Below are 16,707 nucleotides of genomic sequence, written 5' to 3' on the forward strand. Positions count from 1 at the left end.
GGAATGTGTGCATTAAACAGTTGCATGAAATTCCAGTTGCTTGTACATGCAGATCCCAAAAGTGAGCAAAGGTGAGCTCAGCATATTTTCTGCAATGGATTAAAACACTCCTACACACAGGTAGCTCTTCTGCACTTGTCTGAGCATCTAGTATATTCATCACAATCTCATGTCCACGCAAATCGAGCTGTTTGACATGAAACGAGACCACTAGGCAGGTGTTGAGTTCCAGTCTTGGCCCCCTTTTGACTAAAGCTGGGAGGGAAGGAAGGTCTCATTCTCTGCTCCCCGGAGAAGACTGGCTCGGCTGGTAAAACCAGTCACGATAGCGAGGCCGGCGACAGAGATGTGTTTACTAAAGACACAATAAGGCCAGAGATCTAATATCAGCCTTATAATGCGAGATGAAGTGGGCTGAGGGAGACCAGAAGACGTTTTTGGGGATGGTTTGCTGATGATTTGCTGACTCAAGAAGCGGATTTGGGCGAAAGCTAAACATGGGCAGATTGCAGTGATGACTAGTTGCTCACATTGGCTGGTGACGGGGAGTAATTTAACACCAGACAGAGAGAGGCCATTTAGAAAGGGAGGAGATAGCAGAGATATGTCAGAACTTGACGCAAAGAGTCAATGGACTGAGGGTGTGTGAGTGAGACCGACGGCCACAGACGGGTAAGTCTCAACTTTTTGTGAAGTATTACCATAAAATAAATAGATAAAAATAGATTTTGACATCAAATAAGTATGTATAAACCACAGTTTTAAAAAGAGCATTTATTACTTAAGTGTGAACTGAGTGTAAAGTTCTCGGACACTATGTTATTTGCAATTAAATGAAGATGCATAATGTTTTAAATGTTTTATATAAATTCAAACTATTATACATCTTCATTTAATTGTAGATAACATGCAGTTAAGTTTAAATTAAAGCATAAATTATAATGTACGAGAACATTACTCTCAGTTCACACATAACTAATTCACACTTAAGTATATTCTTGAAAAGTTGAAGACAACAGAAATAATCATGAAATTACATATAAAGATGTATTAAGTCCTAACTGGGTCAGAAGCACCATAATGTTAATTTAATGCAACTGGCTGAAAAGTGCTTTTGATACATATTAAAATGATTACTTGATTACGTGAACTGCAGAATGTACTGACAATAACTGAAATATAATTAAATATAATTTTTATTAAAACTTATATGCCATGTATTTAATTACACATTTGTAATGATGTTGTACAATATATTAACTTTGAAAGTAATATTGAATAACACACCGACCCTCCAGAACTGTCTTCAAGCACACTTAAACTGCCTTTTATTTTATTCATATTATATTACGCTCTTCTGTTGAGTTTTGAAGTACACTACAAGTGCACGTTCAATGCAATTAAACACACCTTGTTTTTTTTTTTGTTTTTTTACAAGGGTGTTCACCAAATCATATGAAAGAAACTCTAATTATTGTTGTTTTCCCTCAAGTCTGTATTCCAGGACGTTTCAAAGTTCTCCAAATCTTCGAAGAAAAAGGGAAATGATTCTGCCATGGAGTATTCTCCTTTTACGATGACTCTTGGTGTTTAAAAAGAGTTAAATATCTTCAACCCACGAAGAAGAACCTCAACTATTGAATAATTCACCAATCTCCAGATGCCGGTTATTGTTTACATAGAAACATGTAATTTTCCTCAGTCATTTTCCTTGTAGGAGAAGTATTTCTCCAACCATCGGCGGGCTCCAGTCATGTCAAACACTCAAGAGCAGAGCCTCAACGAGAACATCGTCTTCGCTCCATTGACAGAGTCCAGTCCAGACTTCTTGCACTGCGAGGAAGAGCGTTATTGTGTAGAAAGCCTGGTGAGCTCCGGTGCTGAGGCCTTCTACACCAAACTCCACCAGGAACAAATCGGGTCGTTCCTGTCCCCCGGTGAGGTGAACCAGATCTCCAGCTGGGCCGAGGAATATCATCAAAGTGATGCAATCCAGGAAAATGGAAATGGCGAGGTGGAGGTTGGTTCTGATGGGGAGGACTTCTCTGGACATTATTTTCCCACAGAGTCTGACACTCCAGCGCCATGTTTGGAACTGGGATGGCCGGAAAGGACCATCTGGATGGACATGGGACAGATTCACGTCTTCACCAACCCTCCTGCAGAACAGGCACCCTCCATACGGGAAGTCCTCAGGAGACACCTACAAGGAGCCACTAAGGTAAAACTAGATCCTTGGAGCTAAAACAAAGAGGTTGAGCTTAAGGGCCATTCACACCAAGAACAATTACTACAGTATATCAATTAAAGATACAGTTTAAAAATTGTTCTATAAGAATAGCGCACCACAACTACAACGACAGCAGCACTGATTAACAATATCCTTGGAATCACTTTCAAAACACTTTTTTTTTTTCAATTGATGAACCTTAAAAACATCGATAGCCAAACAGAATCCACCTGAGCTAGAGCTGGAGCATTTAAAGTAGCAGACAGCAATAATAAACAATTCATATAGTTGGTATTATAGTTATCTTCATGGTTAACATGTTTATATTTGTGTGCAACGTCTTTATACATATATGCTATTTATATATTTCTATATACTGTATTAATATTATAATATTTTAGCTTGAGGAAAAGCTACTTGAGCTTTGATTCGTCATGCAGTGTTTTTATGGTTGTGAAAAGGATTTAAGTACTTCACTAGGTTGGTATATTAACATTAAATTAGTTAATGAAATATACTTTTTTTTGCTGTCAATTTAAGTTAAATCTGTGAAACCCTAAAGTGTTGCTACAGATTTATTTTAATTTTTTTTGCATGCATTTAACACCTTTTTTAAGAGTGTAGTTGGTTGAATGTAAGAAGAGAAAACTGTTAAAAGCAGGCAACTGTGAATGACATTTCATATGAAGATGCATCTGCAGGAAGTCTGCTAAAACATTTCCTGTAAGGATCGTTTTTTGGATTTGTGTTGGGCAGCTGATCGCTGTGGTAACAGATAAATTGTCGGACAATGCTGTGATTGGTGACCTCCGAAACGCTGCATCACGGGGAGTTCCTGTGTACATCATCCTCAACAAAAGATCTGTGGAAAAGAGCTGCTTTTCACACCGGCTTCAACATCCGGTGAGTGGATATACTGTAGTAAGGTTTTTTTTTTTTTTTTTTTTTAAACAAAAACTTTCTATTATATTATTAAATTATTCTATTAAATCTATTAAATAATTTCTATTAAATTAAAATCTATTAAAATTAAAAGTATTTAAAAATACATCATTTAAAAATTTATAAAAAATATAAATATTTAAATGATAAATTAAAACACAAAATAAAATATAAAAAATATTAAGAATATTAAAAAATATTAAAAAAGAATATTAAAAAATATTTAAATAAATATTTAAAAAATATTACAAATATAAAAAATATTAAAAATGTAAAAATGTAAAAATATAAAAAATATGTAAAATATATTAAAAAATAAAAATATATGAATAAAAATGAATAGTCTCTTAATGGTACCGAAATAACATATGATATAGCGATTAATGACTCTGTGTTCTGCATGATTTTGTACAGGTTTTCATGATAATAATTCAAATCAGTTATGCAACCTTTAGACCACAAAATCTCCATGCACACCCTAACAGACTGAACTTTAGGCTGTTCCTCTAAACAAAAGACTCAGACACACCTTAGTGGATAACTGTATCTGTAAGCAAATGTCACTCTCCATCACAGAGTTTATTTCTCTTTCTGTCTCTGTAATAATGTGAAGAACTCACAAAGCAGAGACAAACAGGTTGAGTCACATTCATCGGTCGTGGAATGTTTGGGTTTAAATCTCTTCACATCTCTGAAACTTAACAGGATCTGACCTTCATTTAAAAGTTTTGAAGAATCAGTTGATCTGTGTAATGAAGATAAAAGGTTCTGAACCATTTGATTTTGCAGTGTTGTTCATGTGAATCTCTTCCACATATTCCAGAATATTATGGTGCGTGTTCTTGGAGGTAAAACGTACCTGACGCGTGACACTAAGGTAGTGGTCGGAGAGCTGAAGGAAAACTTTGTGTTGGTGGATCTGGAGACGGTGATGTTTGGGAGCTACAGGTAAAGAACGGTTTCATAAAAGAGTTCATAATTCATCCAAGAAACGCATTAACTGCTGTTGACTTGCTCAAAGGAACAAGGGTGGGAACATTCTGGGATTTGAACCAACTTTTGGGTTGCCAGCTCATACCTTTAAGCCACACCACCCCTACATTATACAGACAATTAGAGAAATTAACAGTTTGTGGGAACAATTTGTTTGTCTCTTTCACAGGTGTGTAGGTACACTACTTTTTTTTTTTTTTTTAAAGAAGTCTCTTATGTTCACCGAGGCTGCATTTATTTGATCAAAAATAAAGTAAAACAGTACTACTTTGAAATATTATTAAAATTTTAATTTAATGTTTTTTTTTTTTTATTTGAATATATTTTAAAATGCAGTTTATTCCTGTGATGTCAAAGCTGAATTTTCACTCTAGTCTGCACTGTCACATGATCCCTTTGAAATCATTCTACATTTCTTATTATAGAATTTCTTATTATGGAATTATATATATATATATATATATATATATATATATATATATATATATATATATATATATATATATATATATATATATATATATATATATATAGGAAACCATGATACATTTTTTTTCCAGAAAAAACGTTTAAAAGAACAGCATTTATTTTAAAAGGAACTCTTCTGTAACATAATCTTAATGTGTTTACTGCCAATCAAATGCATCCTTTTTGAATAAAAGTATTAATTTCTTTAAAAAATCTTCTAACGGTGGTGTAAATAAATGACTTGGTCACCTAAAATCGTTTAGTTTCCATCTTTTTGTTTGAAATTCATGTGATTCCACACAAACACAATGGATTAACATCTGTCAAGCTCCAAAAGAACAAAGTAGCATTATAAAACTCATAAAATAGTCATTAAAAAACTCTATTAACTCTCAATTTTCTAAGTGCAAAAATAGATTTTTTTATTTTATTTTTATTATTTTTTTTTTTGCTTTGAGACAAACAAGAAAAAACTAATAGAAAAGTCCAAAAACATCACGTTTAAAGCAAGTCGTTGTCTGTTAAGAGACATTTCATATTTGAAATATGTGGAAGAATGAGTTTTGAAATCCACACTATATTTATTCTAGTTTTATGATGATATTTAGCTGTTTTGTGGGAGTTGTGCATCTTCTAAATCCTTTATAATCTCTTGATTGGTTTTCTTTGTCTTGGTCAGTCTGAGCTGGACCGACGCTCACCTGCACCGTCAGCTCGTCACTGTTTTGAGCGGCCGGGCCGTTGAATCTTTCGATCAAGAGTTTCGGATCCTCTATGCTGCCTCGCTCCCAATCCCAGATGCGTGGAAAACTGGAAAAGAAGCTACCGAACCCAAAACCTTAAAAAAAGTACAGCCACTGAACATTAATATCAACAAAGTAGAACTCAAAGAGTTGGTCTCCAGTCCTCCACCTCCACCTACAGACAACCCCCTGGACTGGGAGGAGATGGGGGTCATCCAGAGATTCCCGGACAGCCCTCTATCTCCATCTGATCCTCCTGAGATCCCGTTTCATCACCGACAGCTCCTGGAACGCCATCCGGGAAGATGGGAACCTCCCTACAAAGAGTTTAACAGCAGACTTCAGCCTGGGTATCAAGAAGATGTTAAGTAAGTAGACCATGCACACCTCAGGGTCTATGTGTGACGGTCTCACGATTACATAAAGAGTGCTCACAAAAATATGAGAAAACAGCAACTAAAACTAAACAACTAAACATAACTGGTAACTATATAGTAGCTTTGTGTAACAAAAATATGTTTCATACATAAAACTATTAAATGTCATGTCATTCATGACAGCTTTCGAATAGATTATTTTGCATTAAATACTACAAAACTGACATATATTTTATAGCTGACCTGAAAGTGTAATGAAAAACAATATAATTTGACAAAATGTAGTGTAGTAATACTTTGTGATATTGTGTTACAAAAAGACATTAAATGCAATGTAGACATTACTGTCTAAAAACCTTCACAAATTTTGTTAGATGTGTACATAATTTAAAAAAGGCAGTGATAAACTATATAGAATTATTGTTCTAAAAAATCTGTATTCATGCTTTAATGTGCAGAAGTGTGAATGAAATGAAAACAAAAAGATCACGCTGGAACTGATAACATAATTTACATTTTTTGTTATTGAATGTATTTTATCTTTTCATGAAAGGTCTGTAAAGCTCAGATTTGATGTGAATACACAGTTTTTGATTTGAGATGGGGAAGGTTTTTAAAACGACTAAACCTCAAACTGGAATGTATGACTCTGTATAGATTAATATACTGTATAATGATTTAATATTCTGTTAAAGATCTCAATCCTGAAGCTGCTTCTTGTTGTATTTCAGAATTAGGTCAAATGTTCACTCCAAAGGCATTTTCTGTACGAATGTTTATTTTACTCTGTCTTATCTTTTCACGTTTCAGGTTTAGTTCAATGTTTCTGTCAGATCTAAGGCATCCAGAATATCAAAGACCAAGGTCACTATTTCTCAAAAAGCTTTTCATATTAATCTCAAATGTACAGATGCAGTGTCAGACTTAACATACTTGGTCTTTTTCTGTTGTAGGCGACATTACGCTCCAGGAGAAATGCATTGCAATGAGGTGGTGAACAGGTCAATATTACAACCCCTCCAGAGTCCAGTAAAGTGAAAGAGAAACAGGTTGGCACATATTTGGATAGATGTTAACAAAAGTTGTGCTAATCTCTTTCATCTAAAGGCCTCCTCTACAGATTCCTGACAGAATCACGTATCCTCTACTGAATGCTGAAAATGAGGAGAGGTTTCCGCTGTACAAATCTCGCGCTCACCGAATGGACATGACATCAGAGGAAGAGCTCGGAGCCGCTGTGAGACGAGAGCCTTACCAGATGAGTGACAGAGCTTTAGGAGAGACCATGAACCTCGAAGGAAGCACACAAGCTCATTTTAAGGTACATGCTGCTATACGTTAACATATGTGACCCTGGAGCACAAAAGCAGTTTTAAGTCGCTGGGGAATGTTTTTAGCAATAGCCAAAAATAAATTGTATGGGTCAAAATTATTGATTTTTTTTCTTTTATGCCAAAAATCATTAGTATATAAAGTAAAGATTATGTTCCATGAAGATATTTTGTAAATTTCCTTCTGTAAGTATATTAAAATTGTATTATTGATTAGTAATATGCATTGCTAAAAACTTCATTTGGACAAATTTAAAGCCTATTTTCTAATTATTTAGATTTTTTTGCACCCTCAGATTCCAGATTTTCAAATAGTTGTATCTCAGAAAAATATTTTCCTATCAATATCAATAAATAAAATTGATCCTTTTGACTGGTTTTGTGGTCCAGGGTCACATATGACAAACAAATTTGCATTAAATTACCAATAAAACTAGAAACAACTGCAATTTTTATAACTGATCTCACTGTGTATAGATAAATATATATATAAAAAAAAAAATTAACTGCAGACATCACTGTCTAATACCGTTAGCTTTATGTAACAAAAATGTAAAAAATAATTAAATAATCATAAAAGTCATTATTCATGAAGATTTTAAACAACAATCAAGAAGCAGAATTTGACTAAATAATACATTATATTGTATATGTAAAGCCTATAATGCAGAGCAGCATATATCACAGTTTAACACTAAATGATAACTTTGTGTAAAATATTAAAAACTTATATTGAAGTAATTATTTAATTCTTTGGTATATACTGTACTGACCCGAATATAAGACGATGTTTATTTCTTGGAATACATCTGAAAAAAAAAAAAAAAAAAACGCGGTCGCCTTTAACATGTCAATAATACACCCACGACGATAGGTGGCGCCAAAAACAAATAAAACGAGTGTTCCATGAAATAAGTGTTGTAAAGATCACGAGAAAGTGAAAACAAAAGAAAATGCTTTATCGGCATGATGGGACCAAACTTTCTCTGTAAGTGATTTTAATTCAATTCAAGTTTATTTGTATAGCGCTTTTTACAATACAAATCGTTACAAAGCAACTTTACAGAAAATTATGTTTCTACAATATTTAGTAGTAGCTTATGGTGGTGACTGTCTGTCTGTGCACGTTTGACAGGATTTTAGAAAAAAATTATACGTTAAAAAATTAATACGTAGTCAGCTGGAAGATGAACATTATCAATATTATTAATTAATAGTTATTATATAATGCAGTCACACTTGTAGCAATATTTGTTAGTTCTGTTTGTTGATTCAGGGTTAGCATCATCTGAGGTCCTCTAGGAGTCAGCATCATCTCTTCTCAGATGTTCTGGATCCAGACTGGAGCTTGTGTAAATCCTAGTCCCTTGGCAAACATAGAAACAAAATACAGACATCATTAGCATAGCTGCTGATCCAACAAAGTAAAATTAGTTTAACCCAAGCTAATGAATAAAAACGCACATTTGATCAGATGCAACTACACTCACAATTAAAAAGATACATTATTCAAATGCTTGGCGAAAGAGATGTGTTTTTAATCTAGATTTAAACAGAGAGAGTGTGTCTGAACCCCGAACATTATCAGGAAGGCTATTCCAGAGTTCGGGAGCCAAATATGAGAAAGCTCTACCTCCTTTAGTGGACTTTGCTATCCTAGGAACTAACAAAATTTTGACATAAGTTTTAAAACACAAGACAGTACCCAGATTTAAAAAGACTGCAATAAGATTTCACTTCTACCTGTAATACAATTTGAGATGGATGGACTAAATGTTATTATATAACCTGTTATTTTTATGTTATATCAAAAAGTGTATATTTTTAAATGTGGTTATTGTTGGTACATTTGACCAGTATTTACCATACTTTCAAAACAAACATTTTAATAGAGAAAATATGCAATATGAAAATAATTTAGCAAAAAAAAAAAATGTTTACATAGAGTGAAAAAAAGTATTTTTCCAAAAGGTACATATTTTAAAAGGGGGGAGGGGGTGGTCTTATATTCGGGTCAACACTGTAAATATATAAATATATATATTTAGAATTAAATAATGACTTTTATAATAGTAGTTTTTAACATTTAATATATTCTCAACTCTGTTTTGTTTTCTCTCACAGAAGCCGTCAGAACTGTCCCGGAGCAGGACTTTCAACACTTTGAGTGACATTATGAAACGGGTCAATGCACGGTCGAGTTCCTCAGGACAGCAGAGGACAGACACCAGAGCGCCGGGTGTCAGCAAATCCACGCTGGACCTCAATTTACAGCGTTCAGACACAGCATCAAATGCTCGAACCACCGTGAGTCAGATCAAGAGCTCTCATTCATATGCATTTTATGTGGCATCTTTTGGAAAAAAAGATAAACATACAATTAGCCTTAAAAGAGTCATAAAAACCATGTCATGTTACCAGTGGTATTTTAGGCCATTATTAATGGAACATGCTTATTTAGAAATTATTTCCACATCTGTGGCATTTGTCAGTTATAACTTATTCCTCTGTAAATGGTAAACATGTTTACCATAAAACATGTACAACATAAGCCAAGAAGAAAAGTATTCTAGATTTAAAATACACTGTCTTAAGAGTACACTAAAATTATATTCAATAAGATTAAAATAAATCGATCAAAAATTGCACTGAATATTACACTGTTACATTGAAATACATTTATTTAAATGTATCACAATTTTTAAAAAAAGCAGCATAACAGAGAAATGGTGTACCTGAATAATCAGAAATGTTTCTTGAGCAGCAAATAATCATATCAGAATGATTTCTGAAGATCATGTGACACTGAAGACTGGAGTAATGATGCTGAAAATACAGCTTCGCATCACAGAAATAAATTACATTTTTAAATATATTCAATTAGAAAACAGTTATTTGAAATTGTAATAATATTTTACAATATTACTGTTTTTACTGTATTTTTGATTAAATAAATGTTGAGCCAAAGAGACTTCTTTCAAAAACATTTAAGAAACTTACTAGGCCCAAACGTTTGAATGATAGTGTGTAACAACAACACATGAAAATTAAATTTAACATTATCATTTATTTAAAAAAAACTCTTGCTATTGTAGGATTGGTCATTTACATTATTAAGGCAATAAGCATTGTTAATGCTTAATCAGAAGTTTATCTTCATATAATTAACATTTTTATTTAAAATTAAATGTAAAATTGTGTTTTATTTTCCCACACTCAAAGTCATTAAGTGAGCTAGATGTTTCTTTATAACACTAAGAGATGCCCCACTGTTATTGTCTTTCAGAACGGTGATAATCTGCCCTTGACTCCAGCTCTGGCACTTATGAAAAAGCGAAACGATGAGGTTAAATCGGGGCTGTTGAGGAGCATGCCCAGTGTGTTCACACCGGGTTCGAGAACTCCCAAGTTTGGCCTGCAGAGGGAGCCATGGAGGGCTCCATTCAAAAGTCACAGAAGTGAGGAGGAGCACTGATGTTATGCAGGAAAACCCAGGCAATGACATCACCAGTGTTACAATACTTCCCACATATTTAAATATCTAAATGTTACAGTAATAAACAGTGCTGCAGGTAAAAGGGGGTTTTCCTGCGTGCAGAAAATAAATATTCATCAGAAACATTACACTTGAAAAATAAGACTATCAATATATGCCTGATTAAAAAGTGTTATTGAAAGATGTGATGAACTGTCACTGAACTAAATGCCAGCTGTTTATACTGCCTACTGTTTAAGACATACCTTTATTTAAACTAAATTTATAAAACTGAGTACCACAGAGAATTTTAGAGGCTGACTCTTTCTATTCAAATATGCTGTGTTTAAAGTTAGTATATATATAATTGTTTCAGAGGCAGAACATTATTCATTTTGATTATTATTATTATTATTAAATAATATGCACTGATGAATCATTCAAAATAACATTAGGTTATAAATAAAGTTGTAAATAAAACTACTGGAGTATAAAATACTACAGTCTTTCTACTTCAAAATTGTGTGTTTACTGTAATTTAATGTGTTACTTGTTTTAAAACAATTACTAGCAATTCCCAAGGGAAAAAAATGTTTCAAAGTAAATCCTACTCTTTTTTTATTTATTATTAGTATTTTATATATATATATATATATGTATGTATATATATATATATATATATATATATATATATATATATATATATATATATATATATATATATATATATATATAATTATTATTATTATTATTTTTATTTTTTTATTTTTTTCAAGTGTAGAGTCAATATTAATTTCATTTTGGCTTTAAATCATTAGATCTGTCTGTATGGGTTGCTAAGATTAAAAAAAAATATATATGACTATATATATATATAGTCATATATATAATATATATATAATATATAATATATATATATATATATATATAAAATGTGTATATATATATATATATATATATATATATGTTTATGTGTGTGTGTATATATATATATATATATATATATATATATATATATATATATATATATATATATATATATATATATATATATGTATATATATGTATATATAGTCATATATATATACATTACATATACATTTACATAGGGAAATATTATCATCCCTGCTATAAAATATAATTGTATTATATATATATATATATATATATATATATATATATATGTATGTATATATATATATATATATATATGTATGTATGTATGTATATATATATATATATATATGTATGTATATATATGTATGTATATATAGTCATATATATATATATATATATATATATATATATATATATATATATATATATATATATATATATATACACACATATACATTTAAATAGGGAAATATTATCATCCCTGCTATAAAATATAATTGTATTAATTAATTTATTATTTTATTTCATTATTTAATTACTAAAGGCAGAGAAAGGAATATCCCCGCACTTTTAAACTGGCTCGTCATCATTTATGAAAAAAAACAAAACAAAAGAAAGCTGACGAGTCATTGTCAAACACAGTTGAATGTGTCTGTGGGTGTGTGTACATGTGGGTGTATTTATGACGTTTAGGAACTTACAAAGTGAGTGGTTTCACTTGTGAGCGCTTCAGACTCTGTGTAGACGCAGCTCACTAGAGAAGATCTGTATTCTCAGCATCTGTCAGAGAAGCGTGTGTGAAGTGTGTAAGACAGACGTGTGGTGGAGGATGAAGCTGCTCTGTGGACTGATCCTTGCTGGGGCTGTCCTCGTTCTGGCTGCAGGACACAGTGCTGTGGAATCTGGATGTCTGGACTTTGACATCAAGGAGCAAGATGTGTGCTGCACAAAGTGTAAACCAGGTGAGTTTTGAAACAGAATGATTAGCTTTGGGATAAAATGTGTGAAAAGATTGATCAAATGTATAAATATTTACCTTTTGCTCTTATTTTTGCCTGATGTGCAAGATTCCTGTTTTTACAGTAAGGATTATGATAATAATATGAATATAAAATGTATATAACAATTGAAAAAAAAAGTATGAATGCATGGCTAAGAAGAGATGGAAAGACAGAAAAGGGAAAAACACAATGTGAAATGTCTAAGATTTAATAATATCTTAATAATATTAAATAAATAAATCTAAAAATAGTTGAATCAGGTTTTTTTTATGTAGAGAGATTGAGTTTTGTCTCAATGGAAATCATTTAATTGCTTCAATACTATTAATAACAATGTGCTATAAAGTAACACCAAAAATATCAATGGAAATAACAAATGGAAACCAGACAACAATTTCCACATTTGTGTCATGCATACTGATATTTTCATGAGACGCTCAGATGTAAGAAGTGAATACAGTACAGATTTGTGATGGAGAAAGTGTTTTGAAAAGATTAACCCCCCAAACTAACACAGAATTAATGTGATAATATTGATGACAGTGTTTTATCAAGCAACACCACACGAGTCAATGTAAACAGACAGCATTTAAATACACATGAAGACTGTGATATAAAGTGTGTCTCAGTTTTCCTAATGGTAGTGTGATCATGTGATTCAAAACCACATCTGAAGTCTTCATTCATCTTCAAGATGCATATCAAGGTTTACTTTCGATTTGACTATTGTGATATGTAGGCGACTCTTCACTGTAAGGAAACTTCATCAGATGTTCAATGTTCAAAAGTCCACTTGTGAAGATGCTTTGTTTCATTTGTTAAAATGTGTTCTTTTATTTATGTTAATTAAATGATATTTAATTAGTGCTTTATATGAAATATTCCTCATCCATTTCTATCTCAATGTTTATTTATTTTAATACTAAATCAGTATTAATTTAGAAAGTGTATTTTCAGTTTATTTCAATTTCAATGTATTTATAAAGCACAACTGAACACAACTATCGTTAACCAGTGTGCCGTACAAAGTAATCAACCACAGACAACAAAAAAAAAAGAGAAAAGACAAGGGACAGGGGTGATAAGCTCACGCTTTCGATCTCCCGTCATCTAAGGAGGATTGACTGATCCCCAAATAAAGAGAGTTACAATAATCAAGCCTCGGGGTTATAACAGCATGGATTACTCTTTCAAAATCACTTGACTCTCTATCAAGTTTTAAGGCCCTGTCCAACACCAAACATTCACGTATGGCTTTATATAAGGTGCCAGAACACCAAGATTTAGATTTGGTATACCGTGTGTATCTGAAGGGGTAGACACCACAGTCTCTGTATTGCTCTCATTCAGACTTAAAGAGACATCCATGCTTTATCATCCACCAGGACTAATCCATTCTTATGTTTCAAAGGAATATATTTGTGTGTCATCTGCATAACAATGATAGCTTATACCAAGCGTCTCAAAGACATTTGTGTGTTTGTTGCAGGAAACCGTCTTGTGAAAACCTGTGGTTCAGATCCAGAATCCCTATGTACTCCCTGTGAAAAAGGCAAATTTACCACCAAACCCATCCAGTGGATGTGTGATAACTGTCGTCAATGTAGTTCAGGTACAGCATTTCTCTGTCTATTTGTGTTTTGCTTTCAATCGAGTTTCTTTGACCACACGGTTAAACACCTCTGGCTAAGCATGCTACAGTAGCCATGCCCCAGACTCTTGCTATTGGAGGAATACAAATATCTATGGTGTGTATATACACTGCCTGTCCAAAAAAAAAAAGGGGGATGTGCTGGAGAAGACTTTGCGCAGCGGTCTGACTCTCCCATCATCAATACAAAAGATTTTGGCGAAAAATTAATGAAACTCTGGATGGGATTAAATGTTGTGAAATTGCAGAAATTTATCGAAATGATGCCAATACATGCCGTAATCAAAGCTAAACGTGGTCCAACTTAATATTAGAGTGTGTGACTTTTTTTTGGATGGGCAGTGTATATAAAGTATAAATGCTACAATTCTCACAACTTTTTAACTTGATTTGCAACCCTGAGAAGAAAAGTCTGCTGAATCGCACAAAATATATAAGATGTCATTCTTAATAGCCATACAATATAAACTATATAATTCTTAAAAATCTAAGAATTCTTAGGGGGAAGAATATGAATTGTGAGATGTAAAATCGCAGTTGCAAGGGGAACAAAATGAATGAAAAAAAGCCACTGCGACTTTAACCTCACATTTGTAACTTTTTCTTGCAATTATATCTTTCAATTTGGATTTTTCTTCTCATAATTGAGTTAGAAATTCAGAATTGTAAGACGTAAAGTCATAATTTTGAGGAAAAAAAGTCACAATTGTGAGATAAAAAAATAGCAATTACCATTTTTGTTAATACATTTTTATTAAAAAATAAAAACTTTCATAATTAATAGACTGACCCAAAAATCTGACATTTTTATATTCACAAAATTGTGTGTTGGGATTTTGTCCTCATGACATGCCTACATCTGTGGATGACTTTCAGTCTGAACAGCCACAGATTTAAGAGTGTGTCGTCTGGTTCTCTGTTGATCATGTCTAGATTCATCTTTGAAGACTGCTGCAGTGTTATGAATGTAAATAGCTGCTTGTGTTTTGATGATGTCTCGCTCTTCTCCTCTGCTTCAGATAAAATGCGGGTGAAGGTGAATTGCACCGCCAGCAGTGACACAGTTTGTGAGTGTATCCCGGGATATCGATGTGCAAATGAGAAATGCCTTCGCTGCATTAAAGAGTCTACTACAGAACAGCAGCCCAATTCAACAAGTGAGTCCCGACAGAGATAACTAATCAGTCGATTTATATTAATAACTATTATGAATCTGACTTCAAGATCTTTCTTCTTTGAAGGAACCAAACCAACAGCGTCACCAGCACGTGATGCAGAAAGCCGTAAGTATGACCGAAATAAATAGCAGAGTAATATGCAGGCATAATAAATAATAACCTTGTGTTCAAGTTGACCTCACTGATAACACTAGTACCTGAACGGGTCTTTCTTTCAAAATTCATATGGCTTATTGAAAGTGTGCCTACATTTTTTCATAATTTGTTATAATTTGTTTTAAAAAAATATTATTCATTCACTTTTGCTGACCAAGTCAAGCTAAGCTTTATTGTCATACATTGACATACAACAAAGTAAAACAGTATAAACCTATGCACACCTAACCTACTGACAGGTTTTGACTGTTAACATACCAAATATAAATGTTTGCCTATACATAAACTAAAAAAATGAAAACTGTATTAATGCTTCACATAATACATGTGCAAAGAGAAACATGGTAAGTCAAGCAGCTGACTGGGGAACAATGCAAGAAGATTTGTAGTGCATGTAAACATACACATATCACAGTCTTTTTTGGGATTATGTACAGTACACACATTAAAGTGTCTAGTGCCTGTTGCATGACCTAAGATATTACTCTTTAAGAGGATAAGAGGTTACCTTTTAATAAATGAAAAACCATAAATTAATTTTCCATTAGCATCTTTAAAGGTCATTTCAAGTCGCTGACTCATTGTTGCTCTTTTCTACAGAGATCACTGCTATTCTTATCATCTTCGCGCTCATCTGCTTAGTGATACCTGTTGCTATGATCCTCTTCCTGGAGTGGAGAAGAAGAAAGGCTATTCATAAACCCCATGTCGAAAAGGAAACTCTTGAAGGTAAAGATACGTGTGTGTTTTCTTCAGTTATTCAGCTTATAGGTTTCCTAACACAAACATGTTTTTCTATGTGTCTTTTGCTCGGCAGGAGGACAGACTCAAACATCTCTTCTTGATGAGCCCAGCTTCTGTTTTCCTCAGCAGGAACGTGGCGGCAGCAGTCAGAGTTCGACGTCCTCGCTAATCTCGCAGGATAGCAGACCTTTGGAAGCATGAACTTGTGCGGTGTAGCAAGCTGAACATAATGAGCATTCATTTGTAGTTATATGCAGATATGTATAATGTCTATGTAATGTGTAATTTATTTACCGTTTTGTTTTTTGGAATCTTGTCATTCAAAATGTATTCATGATGTTTGTGACTTTTTGTTGCCATTAAAGCAGCTGAAGTATTTAAGATGTTGCACGTACCATGTTTTCATATTAAGACCATGCTGTGAAACAATACATTTTTTACTTAATTTGTTTGGCACTCAGAATCAAACCTTGCTCAAAATTTTGTCAGATGAATTTTATAATGAGATGTTTTGAGATCTT

The 16,707-nt window shown here is 32.9% G+C and overlaps 2 protein-coding genes across 2 annotated transcripts; both read left to right on the forward strand.

Moving 5' to 3' along the window:
* The first annotated feature begins 160 nt into the window (after positions 1 to 160).
* On the forward strand, positions 161 to 10,867 carry LOC128022065 (protein FAM83D). Its single transcript, XM_052609288.1, has 10 exons — positions 161 to 672; positions 1,493 to 2,221; positions 2,987 to 3,133; positions 3,996 to 4,120; positions 5,313 to 5,744; positions 6,564 to 6,617; positions 6,707 to 6,754; positions 6,861 to 7,074; positions 9,209 to 9,391; positions 10,371 to 10,867. Exons 2-10 carry the CDS (start codon positions 1,754 to 1,756, stop codon positions 10,557 to 10,559), a joined length of 1,860 nt encoding a protein of 619 aa, XP_052465248.1. The 5' UTR covers positions 161 to 672; positions 1,493 to 1,753; the 3' UTR covers positions 10,560 to 10,867.
* A 1,127-nt stretch (positions 10,868 to 11,994) lies between these two features.
* On the forward strand, positions 11,995 to 16,567 carry LOC128022068 (tumor necrosis factor receptor superfamily member 6). The gene is made up of 6 exons (XM_052609293.1): positions 11,995 to 12,418; positions 13,947 to 14,069; positions 15,128 to 15,265; positions 15,350 to 15,391; positions 16,043 to 16,171; positions 16,260 to 16,567. Exons 1-6 carry the CDS (start codon positions 12,286 to 12,288, stop codon positions 16,385 to 16,387), a joined length of 693 nt encoding a protein of 230 aa, XP_052465253.1. The 5' UTR covers positions 11,995 to 12,285; the 3' UTR covers positions 16,388 to 16,567.
* The last annotated feature ends 140 nt before the right edge of the window (positions 16,568 to 16,707 follow it).

This window comes from Carassius gibelio, chromosome A11, assembly GCF_023724105.1.
Source record: "Carassius gibelio isolate Cgi1373 ecotype wild population from Czech Republic chromosome A11, carGib1.2-hapl.c, whole genome shotgun sequence".
NCBI lineage: Eukaryota > Metazoa > Chordata > Actinopteri > Cypriniformes > Cyprinidae > Carassius > Carassius gibelio.

Excerpts from the sequence above, each read along its gene's own strand:
- LOC128022065 (XM_052609288.1), top strand. The coding sequence starts at position 1,754 with ATGTCAAACACTCAAGAGCAGAGCCTCAACGAGAACATCGTCTTCGCT. Across the intron at positions 2,222-2,986 it reads ACCTACAAGGAGCCACTAAG|CTGATCGCTGTGGTAACAGA; the intron begins GTAAAACTAGAT and ends TGTGTTGGGCAG. Across the intron at positions 6,755-6,860 it reads TGCAATGAGGTGGTGAACAG|GCCTCCTCTACAGATTCCTG; the intron begins GTCAATATTACA and ends TTTCATCTAAAG.
- LOC128022068 (XM_052609293.1), top strand. The coding sequence starts at position 12,286 with ATGAAGCTGCTCTGTGGACTGATCCTTGCTGGGGCTGTCCTCGTTCTG. Across the intron at positions 12,419-13,946 it reads CTGCACAAAGTGTAAACCAG|GAAACCGTCTTGTGAAAACC; the intron begins GTGAGTTTTGAA and ends TGTTTGTTGCAG. Across the intron at positions 14,070-15,127 it reads CTGTCGTCAATGTAGTTCAG|ATAAAATGCGGGTGAAGGTG; the intron begins GTACAGCATTTC and ends CCTCTGCTTCAG.